Genomic DNA, 23,036 nt, shown 5'->3' on the forward strand with positions numbered 1-23,036 from the left:
CAGCTACTGTCATCTCTCATCCTACCTGAAGAAGTGTTCATTTTAAAATAAAAAAAATACCAAGAACGTATTCATAAGATTGCAGGGTACATATTTCATAGGCTTAAATTTGAATTTCCAGAGAGGAATCTTCACCTAGCACCTTCTTTACACAGGTACTACTGGGGCTTGGTCAATCCTAAAATACTATAAAAATGTCCACTGCTATTGCCATTTTTGCTTTGCCTACTTTGAATGATTATACTAAGCAGGAAACCCATTGGATAAATCCTTGCTAATAATAATAATAAACAAATTCTTATTGTTCATCACCCAGAAGACCCAAGTTTGTGACACCAATTGTCTTCTTATCACAAAGAACAGAGAAGTTTCCACTTGTCACTGTATTAATGAAATGTACTAACAATTCAAATGATCTAATTTTTGCAAGAAACAATTATTATTAAAGTTCAGAAACAGCTTTTTGAAATGAGAATACTGTAGTTCCTAGTAATCTGGTCTCTCAGGTATAAAATGTCCAATTGAATATGGCCGAAGTATCTAGAATAACACTTAATGAATTAATTTGATAAAACAGTAGTAATGAAGACTTTCTATCAAGTGTCACTTCTTAAACTACAATAATAATAACAGTTGACATTTATATGGTATTTTAAAGTTTACAAAGGGCTTTACATACACAACCTCATCCCTTACTCCACAAATTTTGTCTTCTCCAATATTTAGTGCAATTATATGTACATAATTTGAACTATTTATATGATAGTTGAATGAATGAAGGGCTAATTAGTTCAATAATGCCTCTTTCTTACTGCTACCACCCAAAAACACAATGTTGTTTCCTCCATCTAGAAATGCTTACCTATTCCTTCTTCTTGACCATTTCAATCCTACACTTTATGGTACAGCTCTGGTCCTGCCTTCTCAGTACAGAACTCCTGTTGACTTTAGCCTATTGCTTCCCTGTACTAAACAGTTTTCAATACCAATTTTAGATCAGACTCATAGAATACTCTGTGTGAAACCATATGCTAATATTGAAACCAAGTGCAAATTAACTAGGCTTTAAGATAAATCTCCAAAATCTCTGAAGTCTCTCAAATTCTCAGCAGTCAGACACTTTAATCAAAGCCCCACCCCTTCCAGAAATTTTATAAATATAGCATTCTCCAGACTTCCATACTTTTTCAAAATGCTTCCTACCAAAAGACCTCATACAAATAAAAGTTGATTCTCAAGAGCTTTTGTTTTCCTTTACTTATTTAAAATAAGTAAATAAATGGGTCAAATTAACCTGAAGAAACATTTATTTAGTCCTATAAAGTTCAAAAAGGCTAGCACTTTTAGACAAACTTGTTTCACCATCTTTTCTGAACAGTGCCAAAAAAATTAGAATTTGCAATGAAGACACGGCATTCCAGCTGGATACAACTTTTTCCCAAATTGTAGGAACACAATGAATGAAGGCATATATCAAACACAGTAAGGAAGCAAGCTAGGCTGAGGAAGTAAACAAATGATTCAGCCCTCCTGTTTCTGGGATTGCTGAAGTACCCCTGAAACTGTAGGGTCACCTCTGCATAGCCCTCCAAAACTGTATGTTTGCCTCTTGTTTGTTATTCATCCAAATGCTCCCTTGAGGTCATTCCAAATATTCAAACATCCCATGCATTCCAAAAAGGTATTTTCACATTTATAATGAAAAATACTTTATTATTCACAATTATAATACTTTGAAAGAACATCCCCCAGATTCTCATGCTACATATCTATGACCAGAAAATCTCATGTTTAAAACTTCTTTTTATTTTGGGCGGTTACTATTATTTGATCCTCCACAAACATCCTCCTATGTCTCACCATGACATGGAGGTAACTCTATGACAACAAAGTTTCACTCAGTGGAGTGAATGGTTTGTCAGGTCTTCTAAAATGAAAAGGCATTGACCACAGGCCTGAAAGAGACCATGGCTGTTATTTGAGGACCATCCTATATAAACATGGAGGAACTCATCCTCGAGTTGGCTGGAGGGGAATGCTTTCCTTTTTATAACCACAAGAATGTTCAAAGACTCTCTAATAACTCGTAGAAAAGTACAAAGTTGATTGGCACAGAAAATGCCCATGCTGAAAAAAATAACAGATCCAGTAACAACTGGGATAATTATTTGGCAATATGAATGAACTATCTAGGGAGCACTAAAATATTCTGTTTGATACTCAAATTATGGGATATTCCTAAATAAACCCTTTCTTGCAGTTTGTTCTTTTAACAATTTTTTAAATGCCGCAAAAATTCAAATCTCACTGCCTAGTCATTCACACAGTTTAGTTTATTATCACAGTTTAGCATGACGAAAAGTTTTAAATTAAGATCCATTTTCACATATACTGTATTAACATTTCACACCAAAAAGGATCACTATTTGACCACAGAATGGTATCACAAAACCAAATTATGAACTCCCAACTATGAAAAATTATCTCGCCAATTTCCTCTTAAACTACTATGCTCCAACAAAAAAATAAAATACTTGAGAATAAAACTTAGCTGTCCTTCCAGTCAGAGCTCAACTAAAAGACTTCAAGAGACAGAGGTGTTAAGGAAAGCTCAACAGTGGACACACTGCTATATTTATGCAATTTTATTCTAACTGATATACAAATAAACCATTGTAGACCAACAAAAAAATAACTGAAACCAACAAAGACCAGTCAAATAACTCCCAAAGAAAGCAAAAAAAAAAAACAAAGCAAAACTTAAAATGCAGAAACCTATCAGTGGACAGATTCCAAGAAAGCAAAGTTAACAGCCTCAAAGTACATTTAATAAAATGCAAGGTACTACCCAAAGCAACAATAACTAACTGTGTCTACTTACAGCCTGTATAACTTCGAAGTCCCAAGAAACAGCAACTCAGGAAACAGCTGAAGGTTATTTTTGTTTAAGCGCCTTTTGAGAAAAACAGAAAAACAAAAATAAAAATAAAGCTAATGTTACAGATAACATATAACAATGAAACAGTGACTTTGCATTATGATAGCTCATCCTGTATTTTAAGAAAGACATGAATAACATTCAGGAGAATTCAAGTATTACAAATTAAAAGTTTGATGTACCCTTTGTTGTGTGACTTTTAAAAATGTTTCCATTATGTAAAACTACATTCAGTTTATATGAGGCAACCATTACTGAGAACTAATTTTTAAACCTTACCATGTCTATCTATGGAACAAAGGTCACCACAAGTCAGATTCAAGTCAAGGTCTCCTTAATGTAAGAATATGCTGGGAAATATGTAACAGCTGCCTCTCCAACAAAAGAAACGTAAGCACAACACAATTTTAAGTTTAATCTGCTCTACTGACATTTCTCCCATCACTTTCTTAAATCTAGACAATCAACAAGAAATCATAAGCTCTTATTTGCAGCATTAGCCGATTTACAAGGTATAAAGGTTCACACTGAAAATTTCACAATTCTCCAGCACACCGCTGCCTCAATGACTCCCCTTATTAACTGCATTTCATTTCCTGCTATAGCCATAAATGAAATAAACTAAAAAAAGTTCACTTCCCACCTAAAGTGCCCATCTTTAAATTAGGGAGTGCAGAGAGGAACAGAGCATTGTCTATGATCTCTGCTCCTCCATTCACATTCGAGTGTAAAGAAAATCAAGAACTAGTGAATGAGGGGTCAGCAATATTGAAGCCCATCAACACCAACACAATAACACCATGATCACTCAGGTCTTAAAATGATCCCAAAAGGGCCAATTTCTAAATGAGGAGTTCTCAAATTTTGGGCAGGCAGGTGGGGGAAGGGTTTCGTATCACAGTATACTTTGTCATGAGGAATCCTGGCACACTGAACAATTAAATTGGTACCCTAAGGGAGAGTTGAGAGAAGTGAGCCTGGGAAGTTTCCCTTCAAAATGAGCAGCTGGTTTTGTTGAGTTCTTGGCGAGTTCAAGGTCTGACGTGTTTTGAGGTTAGCATGTTATGTGTAATATATGATTTTGTTTTATTTTGTGAATACTGTACTTATACTACACATGCTGGGAAAGTAAATTTATATTAAACACCTTTATTTACAAAGTTCTTTTATCTGCAATAAAATAACACTTAGAATTTTATGGTACACACTTTGAGGACCATTCTCCTAAGTAACATAAATCAAGTTTTTATTTTTGACGCTGATCCTCAACTCCAATCTATAGATTTTGGTACTGATTGAACGATACAACGAGATTTTAAAATGTCAAAAGGAATTGATCTCAAATACATTTAAATTCAGTGCCACTTAAGCCCTAATGCTGTAGAATTATGTAACTACACCCAGTTCATCCACATGTATTTGCAAAAAAATAGACAAATCTTGGCCAAAATTTAGTCATTTTCCAATTTTGTGAACTTCAAATCTGCAATTTAACATTTCATTGAAGACCACTGACTTCATTCCCAGGCATATACTTTTCCTAAACAAAGATAAACAATTTTTTTAAAAGAGAAGTGAAGAGCAGAATGGCTAGGATTTTGAAGTATCTAGAAATCAGCATATGAAGGAATTGAAAATGTTTAGCTTGAAGAAAGCAAGGCTTTGGCAGAACATGACCATGGTCTTCAATTATTTCGAAATCCATCTTCTAAAAAGGACTAGACATATCCTAGAACCAATAGAAAGAAACCTAAAAATCAGCCTTGGAAGGCAATAATACATCCATCACTGGATGTATTTAAGAAAAAGCTAGATGATCATCCACCAAAATGTTATAATGTAGTTTATAGCATAAGATAGGAGATAGGAGGGTCCTTCCAACTTTTAGATTCTATGATGAAATAGAAAATAGGTATGATTTTCATTGTTTTAAGTTAAGTAAATAAGTATAAAATGCAGCCCTACACAAGAATGATACTCAATCTTTTTTGAAGTGTTTATTGATGATGAAAAGTGTAAAATAAATTACAATGTAAATGCTGTGCTCCAGTGCAGAGAAGTTGAGTTCTAATCCCTCTTTTGAAATTTGCTGCCTGTTCGACTTTGTGTAAGTCACTTAACCCTGCTTGGGCCTCAATTTCCTTATCTAGATAATTTAAACTTGGTAGTCTCTGAGGTCCCTTCCAGATCTAGAGCTTGATCCTATGGTAAACACAAAAATTGTAGAACAATTGATAATTCTGGATCCCTTCTCTTTTTTGCATCTCCCATGTTGAGGACTTGTGAATATAGCATCTGAAATTTTAAACACAAAAGATGGTCTACGCTGGAGATTTCCCCAGCTTGGTAGGAAGCACAAACTTCTTAGTGGAACTTCCCCTCTATTTGTCTAGTCTTTGAGAATCCAGGGTTACCTCTATACCACACCAAGGCAATGAAAGAAGACAACAGAATTTCTCTCTAATAAAGCATTAAAAATATTCACAATTCCCCTGAAAGTATGCAAATAATCACTTAAGAAGGCACTTTCAAAGAAACTCCCTAGGAATCCTTTGGGTGTTTTCTTTATTTAGCAAAATTGTGTCTTAGAGAAGTATAATTCATAGAAAGATAACCCTGAGTAAGCTTCAAAGATGTATAAGTTTTCTTCATCATTCTCCCATTTCCACTTCTTTGTCCCTCTTTCACCACCCAGCAGCTTCTCTTCTCTACCTGCTGCCCACACTGCACCAAGTGCTCTTTTCTTTCTATTATCATCTAGAATCCCACGTCTCTACATTTTATCAACGCTTATATGCTTGTTCTTGATATTCATGATATTCCAATATTATCTCAGCTAGCCATTAGGATGGAATCAATCTAATAAATTTAACTTATCGGAGGTATAACTAATAGTCACCCTTGAATATTTTCTGGAGTATTTGCTTTTTGTAGAAACTTTCAAAGCCTGGATTCTTCTCCAACTGGTAAAATTTTAGAGTGTTTACGGTGACTAAGTGAGGAATCTCAGGTAACAGGAGCTATGCATATAATTATAAGCATGAATGGATTATCTAAAGAGGGAAGAAAATCTTCATAGTGCCTTTACACATAGTTTTCCATCTTCAAGTTACATTCTAATTACATAAAATAGAAAGCTCATTGGATCACAGAATTAAAAGTAGAAGAGACCTCAGAGGTAATCAAGTCCTTTTGTAGATGAGGAAACTGAGGCTGAAACAGGTTAAGTGACTTGCTCTGCATCGCTAGCTAATAATTATCTGAGGCAGAATCAGAACACATCCCAGAATAAAAGGAAATATAAAATGTTTACATTAAAACGCATTCCTCCACAACTCAGGAAGTTTAAAATTATAATTACATTGCATTTGCTGAAGATTTGATTTTAAAAAATATTTCATGTCTTGCCTCTAGTCAAGCATTACATATTTCAGCATTAAGATTCATTAGAAAGGAAAGTCAAACTCAAAATTGATGCGAGACCCTGGGGGCCATGGCAGATACATTTTCAATGGGATTTAATGACAAACATTATCCTTTTTTCTGCCAGTATATTCTGGACCCCCTTCTCTTGCCTGTTCCCACTGGCTTTAATGAGTTCATAGGTATAAGTACACAATACTCAGACACAACTGAAGAATCTGGTACTAAATATTTAGTAATATACAATGCAAAGTCATTAGAACACAGAGTCTTAAAGCAAGGGAGAAATCAGAAGTGAAGAAAACATTATCTTAAGGACTAAAATATGTGTGAAATATATAGACACTTTATTAAGGGCAAAGATTCTGATGAGATTTTATTTTAGTATACTTTAATGGTTCTGTGATTTCATCTATTAGTGTAGATGGCAACCTGGCCATGATTTTTATCCTGTTCACATCTAGGCCATATTCTCCTACAAATTCTGCACAGAGGATTCTCCCAAGATGTGGCAGACCTTCCACCATTTTTTTATCTTTCATAAGTACCAAAGCATGGACCTAGTCTATTAATCTACTATCTCTTTTTGCTGTTACATAACCAGCTCTCCACTTGTCTCAAAGGCACGTTTCCCTTACATCATTTCTTGTTAACACAAGAAATATGCTATGGCATACTTGTGGCTACCATGTTTCTATCCACTGCCTTTTGGAAGTTTTTGCAACTTTGATTCTTCAGAGAAAGCTGGGTGGTAATGAACCTGGAGTCAAGAACACCTGAATTAAAATTTGACCTCAAACACTCACTAGCTATGTGACCCTGGGCAAGTCATTTAATCTCTGCCAGCCTCACTTTTTCCTCATCTGCAAAATGGGAATAATAATAATAGAGTCTACCTCCCATGGTTTTTGTAAGGATTAGAAAGATCTCATATTTTTAAGCACCTTGCAAAACTCAAAGAGTCATATTTTATAAATGTTAGCTGTTATTATTGTTATTCAGTCACCAAGGCATTCCATGATTCCCAAACTTATAACATTGCTTGGAGAATGTTTTTGTTCTATTTTTGTTTGTGCATTTGTTTTGTTGGGGAGTGGTTTAGGATCATTGAAAACATTGTGTAATTTCCCAAATGCAATCCAACACATTCTCTTGCTATTTTTCAATTCTGGGCACAACTGCTCTTTATTTTCATTATTCAGTACTCAGAGTGTATCAATTTGGATGGACAAGCCATCCTGTCAAAGTCTGCACAACAAGTATATTTTTTTGCCTAGTTTTTTCTCTTGCATTATTAACTCAGTCTCTCCTGAGTAATTATATATTTCATTGAGGAGGGCCTAAAATGTTCTGGAGTTTGAAGCAATCAGTACAATATTATCCACGAAAAGAAGTATCAGATGGGCCTCCTAATTTATATAATCTCTCTGCCTTTGGGTGTTGGGGAGGGCATCCTTCAGGGAAGTGTCACACTCCCTGTTTTAATCCTCACTTGATAATAATTGATAATTAAATACAATCATCTCTCTGGTTTTACCTATGAAGTCTTATATTATCAATCACACACATACACAAATACGCCTATATATGAGACACATTTTCATTTACTTCATCAAATGTTTTTATGTGGCCAATGAACACTAAAACATAATGGAGTCTTGTATTCTTGGCAACTTTTGGGCATTTATGTCTAAAAATGTAGACAGCAGTAGATAATCCTTTGTGAAAGCCTGTATTCATCAAAGATACCCTCAATATGTGTGTAGGACATGCTCATAAAGATTTTAAAGAGTAGACCTAGGAGATCAATAATTATGACTGTTCTCTTGATCGAATTTCTTGAATAACAATTGTCTGCAACTTTTTCCCCTATCCTTTTGGTACTTTATATTCCCTAATGTTTGTAAAAATAAAACAAAACAAAACAATACCAAAACAAAATACCTCTCAGTGCATTCAAGACAGTGAATATTTTAGTAGCCAATTTATAGCATGACAACAAAACTACATTATCTATAACAGTAAATACATCTCTGCTAAATCGTAGGCATGACTGTGTCCAAAGAAACCCTCCACTTTAAATGAATCAGTGAAGTTTAAAATTGGACTGACTGCCACAGAACAATGAAACAGCACAGAATGAGCTAAGGGCATCAGCAAGGGGAATGTATGCTAACAAACAGAAACCTACAGGAGTTCCATTTAATCAAACCAGGTGGGTCAATTATCCATTGTTCAGAGCACTCACACTCAATTATGCAGAAGGCAAGATGTACAAAGATGGAGAATGACATCTTGACATCCCACTTCAGTAAATGGCATGGAATTATGCCCTCATGCATGGCACTGATGCATTTCCCTTCTGCCTCCTAAACACTCTAGTGCCATATCATGTACAGGCCATGCCTGATTCATAGCTCTGGTGATGGCTTTTCATAGAGTCTGCAAGTGTATGCAACATGCCTTTTCCACATCTTTCTCCAACATAAAGGCAAGAAGGAAATGTTTTGCCCTAGTGCAATAGGAGAAATTAGAAAGCACAATAATAATTTCTTGATCTTCATTGTACCACCCTTGATTATGTTATTCACTGTGAGAAATCTTCCTGGCCAGCCTCTGAGATGCTGCTTAATAGTTTCTTTTTTTTTAACTATTCTTTGTCAACTGCTCCTGCTACTTAGATATGCATATTCAAATGACTTCTAATACACATTTCCTTTCTGATCTTCTCCTTTTTTGAAACATAAAATTAAAACAAGCACTATGTTCTTACAATTCATATTTCTAACTTCCTCTTTATGATAAAAAGTATGAAAAGAAAGCTTCAAGTTTCTCCCTGCTTTATTTTCTCTTACAGTTTAATTACCACTTAATTATTATTTCTTAGACACTTTTAATTTTGACAATGTTTAAGAAATACCTACGAGAATTTTTGAGCAAGTCAGACTTGAAGAAAGTTTACCCTTTTACCACTGGATGGAGAAGCTGGGTGGGGAAGCATTAAAAAAGTGCTTTATTTTGTTTATTTTCTTTCTTGGTCTAGGCCTATGACTTCATTAGGGTGGAGAACTGCTGATATTGAAATTACTTCCATTGATGTAGGTCAGCAACTGCCATGTATAAGACTAAGTGGGTAGTAGAATCTTAGAGAGCTGCCTAAGACACTAATTAAATAACTTGTCCATAAGTCACATAGTCAGCATGTCTCATAGGCAGAACTTGAACCCAATTCTTCCTGACTGCAAGACTGACTTTCTCTGCTATAGTATATCACTTGTTTTCTTTCATTCTCTATCTTGACCAATGCATTTGGCAGTATATTTTGGTTTTTGTTCTGCCTTCTTCCATTGCTATTTTTACCCAAATAAAAGATAAAAAATTCATCCTTGAAAATTATTTATATTTTCTAATGAACAATATGGTTATTACTATACTATTACATATCATATTATACATATACATACACATACATATATAAATATATTACATATAACTGTACTATTACATACTACTGCAAAAGAAAAAATGAATGAAAATAGTGTGTGTGTATATATTCATAGTTAAGGGTTAAATTTTTTTTTCTCGAGCAGGGAAGGCAAGGCAATTAGGGTTAAGTGACTTGCCCAAGGTCACATAGCTAGTAAGTGTCAAGTCCTCCTGACTCAAGAGCCAGTGCTCTATTCACTGAGCCACCTAGCTGCCCCATAAATTTTACTTTTTCAGTAATTCAAACAACAGAAAATTCTAAATGACTTTCTAGAGCTACAGCTATTATGAAACAGCATGGGGAGATACATTGTGAAGGGTATATAATTTTAGAACATATTTCACATAACAAGGAAAGTTAATTTTTCCAAGGTTCAGAAGGTAACCTCATTGACTCAATGAAGTCCTACACCCAGCTTCCTCTATGAACTCTTTTGGGGGATCAAGCTTGAAAACTTCACCTATCTAGAATCATCATCTATTGTGTGTGTGTGTGTGTGTGTGTGTGTGTGTGTGCGCGTGTGTCCATAAGCTGATGCACTGACTGCGCCAGCACTAGCTAAATGTGTTACAAAGAGAAGAGACATTTATTTTACAATTCTCTATTTAACAGGTAGATTTTTGAATAAGCCTCATTCATAGATTGTTCAGTGTACATATCTTTCTCCAACAATGGCTGCAGCTCTTTTGGTTTAGTCTAGCAATATTTATACCAGACTGGCAGATAAAAGTTGCTCAGAAAAAAAGGAAATAATATATATCAAAACTCAAAAAAAGCAGGCAGAAAAGCTCCTCAACAGTTTTTTAAAGTTGGGAAACTAAGTCAAGAAAGTAGAACAGTAGAAAGTTCAACAGTACTTTTCATCTAAACATACTCCACATTAGTGAAACATACAATTAAATGTACAACATTTAACAATCTCTGCCTCTACACATATATTGTAACAGTGCAAACTAAACTACTCGTTTCAGAGTAAGTATAAAAGAGAGCATCCAGCAAACACTGGATCCTCACAAAGGATGAGCACAAAACAGATGTGGGAAAAATAAACAGCCTTGCTGCTTTAGAATTTATAAAAAGGTCTGCAAAAAGCAAACAGGACTTCTCACCACAATTTAACTTCTAGGCCTATAAAAAGGGTCCCATGAGAAACTCTCATAGATGAATAAAATGTACTACTTAAAGTAACATGGAGCATGTACAAGCTGTGGAGGCTCACAAGTCAGCCAGAGGAATAGGAGTTTTTTTTAGGCTACTGCAATATTGCTCATACTTCTAAAGTGAAAATTGTTCCCATATTTCATAAATGTCAAAGTGATGATACATAGTTGATGATTTAAAGTACTTTTGCCTCATATCTTCAACACTCATACTATTATTTGAGAGCTAATTTGTTAAAGAAGCCCCTTTAAAAAAATGGCTAGTCATTTTAAAACCCAGGTGTGCAGGTGTCCAAGCACAATCTTTTTAGAAAGAACTTGTAAATTTTTTTGTTTGCAAGGAGATTAGCACTTTGAGCTTGTCCTCGCTCCAAGAAAATGAACGTGTTCTGTGAAGTGATGTAAGATTAGCTACGAGAAGAGGGATTCTCCATATCCTTGGTGAACAAGGAATAACTGGTGTTTTCCTTTAGACCTGTTCCACAACATACTCTTCCCCTGAGCTCACCGAGCACTATGAGCTACCTACAACAAAAATTCAGGAAAGAAGTAGTTATTCATGTTCTGTACTGCGAGCCATCAGGCATGGGGGAGTGTGTGTATATAGAATCTTTTAAAAAAATGTTACTTTTCAAAAAGTGGAATTTTTCAGTACCCATTCTGGTTATCACGTCCACTCAAATCCAGATTCAACATGCTGTGTATGTTTATTTAGATTTTAAAGGTAAAAGTGAGTATATGTGTCATCTTAGTAAACACTTTAAAATCCATCACCAGTTTCTCAGGTTAAATAATTATTTTTAGTAGATTAGTGTAAAAATTGTGACAATCCTTCTTCTAAGCAAAAAAAAAAAGAATCAGCATTTAAAAGGCAAAAGTCTTTGTAAATAGCAAAGACAAAGCTACTAAATCTGGAGGTTTTATAGTAGGTATATGTATATCGACAGTAATGTATTAATAAGTTATCTATTACAGAATACAAGTGCACATATAAAGGTTTTACCCTTATTGCTGCACATTTTAACTCTTCTTAAAGAGAATAGATTGGTAGTGATATAAGCTCATCAAAGTCTAGTATTAATGATTTTTCCATATTGTGGTGTCAATTTTCATTTATGTGGCCCAATAACACACATTTCATATTTGTCATACAAATGAATAAAAAAAATCATGATTGTTGGCAAAGCAAATGACAATCCTGAAAAATCTAAAAACTTTCCCACACTCTTTGCTGTTATTGGAGCATTTTCATTTCTACTCAATGGGAAAAGGAAAACCTAATTTTCACTACTAGAAAATATCAAGCGTACAGGATCCCCTTAAGAGGGTATGAAATAAAACTCACTACATGGCATACTATCTCATTAAGCTGTAAATGAAGAACACTGCATTTCACTAGTCCAATGAAATAAAGTGTGACCAGGGAGAATATTTTTTGATCAATAAAGAACATAAGATGCCAGACAAAAAACTTCATTGACTGATATTTTTTCAACTGAAAATTAATTCAGATAAAAAGTCATTTTCACATTTTATCTGTGTCTTAACACATACACAAATATACACTCACCAAAAAATGCATATCCTTGCTCTTAATGTTTTAGGCATTTTCCCCCTAATTTATTCTTATTAAGTTAACAGTGTGAGTTTTCACCTAATCACATGAATATATTTGACTGTTTTTAAACATTTTGCCTAAACAACATGAGATCTATTAATATAATCCACATGTGCCATGTACTTAAGGTTTCATTCTAATGTCAAATAAGCAGGATAATATAATTATTGCTTACATTCCATCTTCTGAAAATTTTGCAATATGTCTATGCGTATAGAATGCTGTACTTGGAGTCAGAAAGACCTGAAGACAAATCCAGCCTTGGACACTTACTATCTATGTGACCCTGGGCAAGTGAATTTCTGCCTCAGTTTACTTATCTGTAAAATAGGAATAATTATAGCATCTACTTCCCAGTATTGTTGTAAGGCTAAAAAGAGAAAACATCAGTAAAACTCTTTATAAACCTGAAAGTTCTATGTAAGTACTATTTGCTTTTCTTATTCTTCTTCTTATTGTAGTTATAGACTATTAGAACACCCAATGGTGTGGATATATGTTGTGCAGTAAAATTATTCCTTTTTTTATAACCACCTATATTAATGATGAACCTGTGCCACCTGATTCTGGATACTTTATTTTATTAGATGCTGAAATTAAATTTCATCCTGCTATTCACCCAAAATCTTACTCAAATTCTTCAGTTTGTATTATTTCTTCTCAATGGGAAAACACACTGGAGATTTACATTGATACCTTGTTTTGGTTGCAGATACTGTCACTGTCATAAACAATGGGAAGGAAGTACACAAATGCTAGACAACACCCCCACCCTCCAAAAAAAAAAAACCGCAAAACTTAGAATATGTGTGCCGCTTCTCTTCTGTTTTTCTATTTTTCTCCATGGATGGAGTTATGGCTAAGGCAGCAAAAAATTATGACCAAAAAAAAAAAACCCCAACACCTTACAATATATTTAGGAAGAATCCATTTGCAATTATTTTTGTTTCACACATATTTGTAAAAATGAAGACAATTTGAGAATGAATACTTTATATAAACACCTTTACTGTTTTTATTCAAATCTGCTCTTCAAACATTGACAATCAAACAAGTCACTGCACTATTTAAACATATGAATGATAATTACAACGTAAAATTGGTCATAATTATAGTAACCAAAGCTTAATCTGTTGAAAATGAATGTTACAAATTAGAAAATTCACCTTAAGGTTTTTAGGAAGAATACAAGATCATATAATGATTGCAATTAACTCATTGTACTGTTTTTCAAGACTTCATTTTGAATCTTTCAAGCTTGTCTCTAAAAAAACAATTTTAAAAAGCTTCTGGCTCCAAATGAAATATAAAATTGAATAGGAAAGACCATGCTCACAAGGTTGTTGGACTCTCTGTTGTGCATAGAAAACTACTGCATTAAACCAAAAACAGTTGGTTTCAAAGGAGCTTACATAGTTTGGAGAAATGTGTGCATTCACACAACTACTAACTATTTCACATACAAAAAGAGAAATATTTGAAAAGTGTATCCACAAGTTTCCTAAGAAATGGTTTTGAATTCCAGAGTCCCAAGGAGATGAATTGGCTGTCAGATAACAATGTGCCTCCATCAGATGGACTTGGCAGTTGTAAACAAAAGGAATTTTCTCAGCTTTTCCTCACAAATATGAAATATTTGCTCTTAGCCAACAGCTGGGGTGATTTAAAGAGGTCCTGCATATATATTAGTTTTCATTCAAAATTACAAATCCTCCTCCCATCCTGAAACATCTGACTTAGTCTTAGTATAATGGAAAATTGTTCTGGGATGAAGTGAAATTCCCAGGAGGAAAAAAAAGTTTAAAAAAAATAGGACCTACTTATAACCCTAATCAAATTTCAGGTCATAAGGAAAGCAACTAATTATTTTCTAGAAAAATTGCAGCTTAGAATTATTCAAATCACACAACTTCACCTCGCAAATGAAAAAGATTCAATTTACATATGCTATCATATTTATTTTAAAATGTGAAATAATAAAAATAAGGTGCATCATTTTAAGCCACAAAGATTTTAGCAGCACTTTTAAACCGTTCATAATCTGGAGTCTTAATTTAAACTTTAAGCTCAATATCATAAATGACTACTTAAAATAATTGAGTCCAAAATACTACCCATTACAAAGGAAGATGATTACTCATTTTAAATCAATTTCTTAAAGTTAAATCCCTATATAAATTATTTTTAAAGAAAATAATGACTTGAAAATGACTTTGGGTGACTAGTGATGATTGATCTATATATATTCTAGAAATCTTGAATCAGGGGCACAGGAGCATTCTGAAGCCTTGTAAGTAGTCACTAACCAGTGTTTATTGTGAAATGAATTAAATATGATTTTTTCTGAAAGTCAATTTCAGGTAGCAATAGTCAAATTACCCTCAAGTTATACAAGTATATTTAACAGAAATATTATAAATTCTCTTACCTAACAATTTATAAAGCACTGAAAGAGGTATTTTTGTTTTACTAAGTTCAAGAGAAAAAAAAATATGGTCTGTAAGTTTACAAACACTTTTTAAATGATTGAATTATTCTTCACTTTTGTGTAATGATGAGAGCATAACTTTTTTTCCTTGGGCCCATAATGAACTTGGATGTGTATTAGTATCTTATATAAATAACATGCCTCACTTCTCCCACCCCAGGAACTTCTGATCTTACATGAGGACATTCATGGTGTTTCAGTAAGAAGTTTCTGTTCCTGCTTCCAACTGTATGAAATTACTGTTAAATCAGAAGTATTGAAATTGTATAAAAATATTTGAAGCTCAAGTTCCCAATTTGGGAGTTGATGTCATCATTTCCAAATGAAAAGAGAGTAAATATATCCTTTCATCCTAAAAAAGTAATATGTAGAAGGGTAAAGCTAAAGATCACATTAAGCTCTGAACTCTGTTTTTGGTCTATTTATCATAAAATTATCTAAAGTTTAGTACACAAGTACAAGAGATTTCACTTACATTTCTACTCATGTAATTCATATTTTCCCTTTCCTACCAACTAATAATGTCAAAAGTTGCAATAAGAGTACAATAGAATCGTGAAATTTGACTCTATGATATTTTATTTGAAGTGTTTGTTTTCACAGGAAAAAAACTTTAAGAGAAAGTAGAAATTTAAAACATATAATTCACTAAATGAGAATACAAAATGTACCAAAGCTGACAAGTAGGATGAGGATTAAGGATTTTTTTTATTCCTATACCATATTTTAATCAATTATGATAAGAAGAAACGTTTAACCTTGCATACTAGGGTAGGCAAATAATATAAAATATTGTGGGTAGCAAGAGGAAACTATAAATACATCTGACTATTGAAAATAGAACTACCGACTTCCAAGTCAATTCCCTTCTTAAGAAAATCAGTCTTTATTTCGAATATTTCCTTTTATTTAGTAATACTTATTCAAGATCTTCACCTATTGTCTAGTTATCTTGAAAATAGTTTACTCTTCTCCCTTTAGAATAAACAGTTCAGGAGTCAGAGCCTGTAGTTTTTACAAAGTGCTTAGGATCCAAATTAAGTAAAAAAGAAAGAATACCAAGTTTTATTGTCATTAATGTAAAATTGAAAGTACTTACAGTCTCTCCAGTTCCTTAAGGTCCTGAAATGCTCCTCTTTCGATAGTACTAATCTTATTCTCCATAAGCTGACTGAAATAAAAAATGGAAACTTGTATTTAAATTCCACTAAGAATTATCAAACATTGTATTTTAAGCAACTACTAGCTTACAATCTTCTCAGTTTTATTTACTTAGTTTTAAGATCTACTGTCCAGCTTAATAATGGCACCTTGGGGGGACGAAGCAAGAGAAACATACACAACATACAATTTTAATGGCAAACACTAATGTTAGTTTCTGTTGCTCAAAACTTTTCCAGTTCAAATACTCAAAACTTCTTTTTAAGAATACTGCTTGCCCTAAAGAGCAATAGATCAAAGCTCTGTTTTGTGATTTTTGTATGGCAGACATATATGCATATATATGCAAAGATATGTTTGTATACATATATACATATGTGCATGGAAATATATATGTGTGTGTGTGTGTGTGTGTGTGTATGTGTACAGACACATACAAATGTGTGTGTATATATATTTTGTTCCCTTAACCAAAAAATCAATATACAGATACCACAGCTTTACCTCAGCTTTGAATGAATATGGGAAAAGCCTATCTCTTAAACCATGAACACCGAAAATAGTTACATACTTAACAAAAGTATATAATCAAAATAATGTTAGTAGCTGCAATTCTTCTGTGGGTAACAACATTTTAAGTTACGTAAATCTTAAATTACTGTTCACTCTCATCCAATGAGTGCAGTGGATAAGGAAATATTTACCATTCTACATTTTGCTCTAAAAGTCAAATTTTAGCAAATTTTATAAAAATATCACTTCCGGAGCAGCCAAAATGTAAGGAACTCTTAAGAAAGAATATTTCCTTAATAATTCAGACAATTATTTTTTTTTAATTGACGAGCTCACAAAGTGACTGTTTCAAGTTTAAAAATAAAGTGCATACCAGTACTTTTTCTACTGACAAAACCTATATACTTTAGGAGATTGAATATTTTCACCTTCATAAACTGCAGTCACAATTATTTTCTTTCTAGTTCATTAAGAACCCAAAATATACTGATGTTGGATACCTTAATTCTTAATGTGAAATTATGGTTCTGTATTCCACAGCAATCTTCCAATGTTTATAACAATATCTTGAAATCATTGTATTATTTACATGATATTAGAAAAAGGAATGATAGAAAAGAAACATAACTCTCTTAAAGTTTATGCTTGTGGCACTGAGGCTTTTAAAGTGTGCCACAAAATAAATAACCCAAAACAGATCTTTACAAGGCATCAAACTCACACTTACAGAACTCTGAGGTGTCTAAGGCCAGCAAAATCAGTCTTTGTGACTCTCGTGATGTTATTTCCATTCAAGTCCCTAAGAGAAATAAGAGTAGTGAAATTAAAATTCAATTTTCTTTAACTTCATTTTAGCTTTAAAAAATAATGCAAAAATAGCAGGAATTTTGACGTTCATCGAAACCAATTCTCATCCTGTTTAGTTTAAGAACTGATGGGGGTGGGGTGGGGTGGAGAAGAGGTAACCTGGAAATAAGTTGGAAAGTATTTCCTAACTTGTCAATGAATAAAGTTGGTAAAGTTAAATCATTTGGACATGACTGTGACTCACATTAAGTATAATAGGTTTGATATCATCCAAGTGGTACTCTTTATCACCAAGTTCTTCTAGTACTCTTAAAGACGTTATTAGTAATTTTTGTACTTAAATCAGTGACTTTGTTACTGTTACTTTTCTTCAATTTGTTCAAACAGACCCCGTAGAACTTTTAAAAATACATTTTAAAAAGCACGAAACACCTTGTGGCCAAAACTTCCCTGGGCAAGTCCAAGAAGTGCCATCAAAAGGAATGAACTTCAAAGATTTGCATTTACAGGCATTTACCTTCCAACAATCCTATGTTTGTATGAAAACTAAACTCTTCATTTGCAGCCCAAGGAACCCCACTGTGACTGTAAAGTGAAAACTCCTTGCAGAAGCAATAATGGAAATAGGATTCAGGCCCTGCCATTTTTGTTCAGATTTCAGCACCATTTTTCCTTCTGGAGTTACCACCTCCTTTTCTGGAATCTTAGGTCAAAATCTAATCTTTCCCTGGTTCCAATCATTACAAGTAAAACCAGGCTTTGCTTGTGTCTGAATGTACTCCTTGATGGGAGAAAACACTAGTGCAGTGAGCCCTACCTTTGACTTTGTTACATCTGTACAAAGTATATACTTTTTAATAGTAGTATTTAGAAGTCTAGCTGGGTAAACTTCCTTCTGAACCACTTTACAATTTCCTTCCCCCTCCCCAAAAATCCAGAGACCAGCAACTCATTGGTATTTCTTTTGTAAGTGCAGTTCCTCTTTGTTGAGTAAGACATGTTTGTACTTAAATCTTTAAACTGTTCTGAACAGCACGAAATGGCAAGTGCTAAAGAAAGAAGTTTGAATCTGGTCTGTTTCCTTCTTCTTATTTGCCCTTCCCTGTCCCATTCCCCAGAAAGTTAGCAAGTAGGTTGTTTGCTTAAACCTACCAGTCTTTCCGGGGCTGTTCTGGTGGATCTATTTAGTACTTTAACACGAAATTAACAGCGACAAATTGGATGGATCGCACATTGACAAGAAAATCCCTGATAGGGACACAACTTGCCCATAACTGAAGACTGGGAAGTCATGTGGAGGAGTAGTAGGGGACGGCCAGTACTGGTGGAAGCCATTTACAAAGGAGAAGGGGGGAAGGGAGGAGAGCAAGATTTGGCAACTGGCTCTTATGGATCAGAGGATAATTTGTGATTCATGAGAAAAATAGCTCCTATGTGGAAAATGTTGCCATGTACATGGCAGGCATGTTGGCAAGTGCTTGAAAATTCTGTCCATTTCTGCATGTCATAAAAGAGATTTTGGGAAAAGATAAACAGTTGTAAATGCCAATTTCCCATCTGCTCCACAAACACAGGCCACTGAAGGGAAGTGTTGGGCAATTACTTGGATAATTCAGGTAATTCTCTCCACCGCCACCCCCCAAAGCACATAGTTTTGCCTAGAAAAAAAAGTAAAATAACTGTGACAAAAAGACGATGGTAGACTGTGCTGGGGGGGGGGGGGGGAATCAACGGGAGTGGGGGAGAGAAAGAAGGGGGAGCATCGCCTAATTGCTTATTACAGATAATTGCCTCAATTCTTCACTTCACTGAACCAGGGCAGACCTATACAATGATCTTGTGGACCATTCAAAACGGTTTCTGGCTTTATTTCTTTATTACAGACTTCTAGGGTTTTGAAGGAGGGAGAAGATGGGGAGGGGACGGATGGAGAAAAACAGAACTGCCACATAAAAGAGACAGCAAAGGCCGACGAGTAGTGGGGGGTGGGAGGGGGAGGCAGGTCGTGGAGAATCGGGGCAGACTTGGTTGGGCAGCCCGGAGCAGGGGAGGCCACTGATTTGCCACCACAGTGACTGCTCCACAATGAGGCTCAGGTTTTTCCAGTTTTAAAACTTCGTCTATGAATGAGGATATTTCACCCTAAACTGTTTAGCATTTTTCAGGTTGACCCTGCCTAGTAAAGCATGCCTCATCCTAATACCCTCTTCCTAGACGTTAGGAAAAGGAGGAGGGGAGGGGGTTTGGAAGGGAGAAGGGGTGGGATCGGAAAGGGAATTACTTTCTCCCCGATCCTGCGACTTTCAGCCTTTCACTGATCGGTCTCTTAGTCCTCCTTCTGTCCTTTGATAAGCAGCAGACCGAGCGAGACCAGCAACCTCATTACTCCCTTATTATCCCTCCCTCTCCTTTCTAGTGTGAAACACAAAGCAGTGGGACTAATGTTTTAACTTCTTTCATGTCGCCTAACATTACGCTGCGCAAGCCGATGATGAGAATAGCAGCGAGAGGGACCTGAAACCAAACCGCGAGTGTCAACAACAGGGCAACTGCATTTGGTGTAAAAATGGCCCGTTTCCCTTATCTAGTCCACTTCTCCGGCACCCCCCTCCTCCCCTCACCCCCGCCCACGGGCCAACTCGGTATTGAAAGTAGGAGGGAGAAGGTAGTGGAGGGAGGAGAGAAAAGAGAAGCAAGCCTATTACACATCCCATAAACCTCAAGACCAGTTCGATAGCACTTAGCCCTCATTCCTTTTCCAAGGCTATCCTCATGGCCTGAGTGCCCTCTTCTCTCCCCATCCTTGGGTAGGGAATGCAAGGGGGAGGGGGGCGGCGGAGCAGAAAAGAGGGAATGGCAGGGGCACGTATCCTTCTGTGCAATTCCTTCTCCTGGATCATGCCTGAGGATTCCTAAGAACTGACCTTGGGCAAATCATTTATCCTCCCCGGGCCTCAGTTTCATCATCTGTAAACGAAGTGGAGGGTCCCCTCCAGCTCTACCTCCTACTATCCTAAGAACTGTCCCGGTTCCAGACCCTTTGAGGGGAAAGTGGTGGTGGAAGAGGATGGAGGTTGGTTGTTCAGGAGATGGCAAGGAAGATGGGGGAGGGGGCACGCGGGAGAAGGAAGGGGTGCGTTAGTTACTCACAGCCTCTCGGTGTTGCGAGGGATATTCCTCGGCACGCTGCGCAGCGCAAGCCCATGACAGTCTACTGTGCTCCCGGAGCAAGAGCATTGCGCCGGGCACGACTGCGGCGCCACCTTGCTCAGAACTACCAGCACTAATCCCAACGACAGGGACAGCTTCTTAAAGCCGAAGCCACACATCTTCCTCCTCCTGTCTGGTCTTTCTCCAACAAGCCCTTGAAGATACCACTCCACCCTCGCCCCCAGGGAACAATCCCCAAAATTGGAGATACAGATTCAAAGCGTCAATCCAGAGGACAGTTTCCAAAAAAAGAAAGAAAATGTAATAGTAATAAAAATAATAGTAAAAGCACCGTAACCCACACACGCGCCTCCCACCCCTTGCTATCTCCACCCTCCTGGCAGACGCGACTTCGAGAAGTTTAGGTCTGCGAAGATCACAACACAGTGCAGTGTTCGACTTCACTTATCGCCAAGATTGGAGAGTCCAGCAATAAGTCCGAAGGTTTCACGCGTACCCTCTTGTCCAAGGATCAACTTGGCGGTAAAAGCAGCCTAGACTTCTCGTTCTCCTCCTGACGGCAAAGATGATGCAGGACCAGGCTCTGTGAGTGTGTGAGGGTGTGAGTGTGTGTTGTGTGTCTGTGTCTTATCTGCACATACACACACGCTCACCCCCTACAGTTAGAAAGGCTCTCTCCGGTTATCGATTTCTGGAGGAGTTTTTTGAAAGACAGAGAAGGTGTGGGGAAGTGGGGAGGGAAAGGAGAGGGAGAGAGGTCAACTTAGACGGGCTCGGGGAGAGGCAAAAAAAAAAAAAAATGCCCCCGCCACCGAAACAAACTGGAGTCCTCCAAGCTACCAGCCACACGATACGCGTTTGCCTATAACTGCACGCTTCTTGCGAAACTGCATTGCGACCAGCGGCCGCCACAGAGCACCACACAAGCAGCCCGGGGGTGGCGAGGCTGGGAGCCTGGGCTAACTGCAGCTCAGTTCACGCACTCTTCCTCTCCCAACCTGCAGCCGCAGGACCAAGAGCAGCCGCACCGAGCAGTGCGTTCAGTCTCACCAGCCGAGGAGGGCTGTTTGTAAAACGCACATGCACTTCTTTGAAGCGCTGGGCTCCGCAAATAAACCTCCCAAACCTCTTCAAGACCCAGTCTTGAGGCAAAGAAAATTGTTAAATGGTAATCAAACAGGAAAGACTAGTCATTTCCCAAAGATAGGCTTCTTGGTGTTCCTTCTCTCTGCCACCTCTCTTTGGGAGGAGGGATGAGAAGGCCAAGTTTAGCAAGAAATCTTCAAGACTCAATGAGTGCAGGCTTTGGGGATGGTTTACAACTAGGCAGGCAAAGGCGATTTTCAAGAGGTGGAAATGTTCAGGTTGGACATCCAGCCGGAGTAGTCCTGGGGTCTTCAGTGGTAGTAGTATCCGTAGCTGCGGAGTGTACGGCAAGCAGGGCTTAAATGAACTGAGAGGAAAAGACAGCAGCTGAATGTCAAGTGTGTGTGTGTGTGTGTGTGTGTGTGTGTGTGTGTGTGTGTGTGTGACCCCCTCTCGTTTCCCGGATACAGTAGCTCTGCAGCAGACACCTGATGGGAAAGGTAGAAACGGAATCTAGTTGAGCCAGATGAGGGGTCCCTGGCCCTCCAAAAGGACCCCCTTACAGTCACCTGGGAAAAATAAGGTGGTCCTTCTCAAGTCCAGGAACTTTTCGCACCGTTTGATCTTGGCCCCTCACTGCCTGATAGGAAAGATGACCCACAAAGAAGAGCTGTCCGCAATTCCCGACGGTGCACCTGACTCTGGGGTTTCAATAAAGAGCAGCCCAACTGGTTCCAATCCCTTCTGCTCTCCAGTCTGCTTTTCCCTCCTCCGGAAAGCGAGTTTAGGAGGCGGTAGGTAGTCCACGGGTGGGGTAGGGAGTAAAGGAGGGGGCTCGCTCTTCGAGTTCTCTATACCCCAGCCAAGGTCTAAACAATAGGACGCAGCATACACAAGGCGGCCAATTCTCCGATTCCCCAAAGAGGCAAAGGTGGGTTTGTTGTGGCAGGAGTTGTTCGCTGTTGCAGCTTGGCGCTGCACTGTGCGTGTCTCGCAAAAGGACAACAAAAACCCTGGCAAATGCTTCTCAATCAAGCCTGCTGGCCCGCTCTGAGGATTCCGCTTCCCCTCTCAGCACACAGGGTTTGCCCGGGAAGAGCAGCAGCTTTTTCGTGTGCCCGGGAACAACATCATCATTACCGTTGCCATCCTCCTCCTCCTCCTCCTCCTCCTCTTTTTGACCA

At 36.9% G+C, this 23,036-nt stretch overlaps 1 protein-coding gene across 1 annotated transcript; it reads right to left on the bottom strand.

Annotated features, from left to right (window-relative positions):
- Window positions 1-298: 298 nt before the first annotated feature.
- Window positions 299-21,042, bottom strand: LOC118854867 (slit homolog 2 protein-like). Its single transcript, XM_036765067.1, has 5 exons — window positions 20,746-21,042; window positions 17,516-17,587; window positions 16,214-16,285; window positions 2,882-2,953; window positions 299-416 (listed from the first exon to the last, which is right to left on the bottom strand). The coding sequence occupies exons 1-5, from the start codon at window positions 20,922-20,924 to the stop codon at window positions 299-301; spliced, it is 513 nt and encodes a 170-aa protein (XP_036620962.1). The 5' UTR covers window positions 20,925-21,042.
- Window positions 21,043-23,036: the final 1,994 nt, after the last annotated feature.

This window comes from Trichosurus vulpecula, chromosome 6, assembly GCF_011100635.1.
Source record: "Trichosurus vulpecula isolate mTriVul1 chromosome 6, mTriVul1.pri, whole genome shotgun sequence".
In the NCBI taxonomy this organism is placed as follows: Eukaryota; Metazoa; Chordata; class Mammalia; order Diprotodontia; family Phalangeridae; genus Trichosurus; species Trichosurus vulpecula.

Bases quoted from the DNA above. Each gene is read 5' to 3' on its own strand.
- LOC118854867 (XM_036765067.1), bottom strand. From the start codon at position 20,924: ATGTGTGGCTTCGGCTTTAAGAAGCTGTCCCTGTCGTTGGGATTAGTG. The intron at 17,588-20,745 runs GTGAGTAACTAA...TATTTCTCTTAG, and splicing joins CCTCGCAACACCGAGAGGCT to GGACTTGAATGGAAATAACA. The intron at 2,954-16,213 runs GTAAGTACTTTC...TTTTCTCAAAAG, and splicing joins CTTAAGGAACTGGAGAGACT to GCGCTTAAACAAAAATAACC.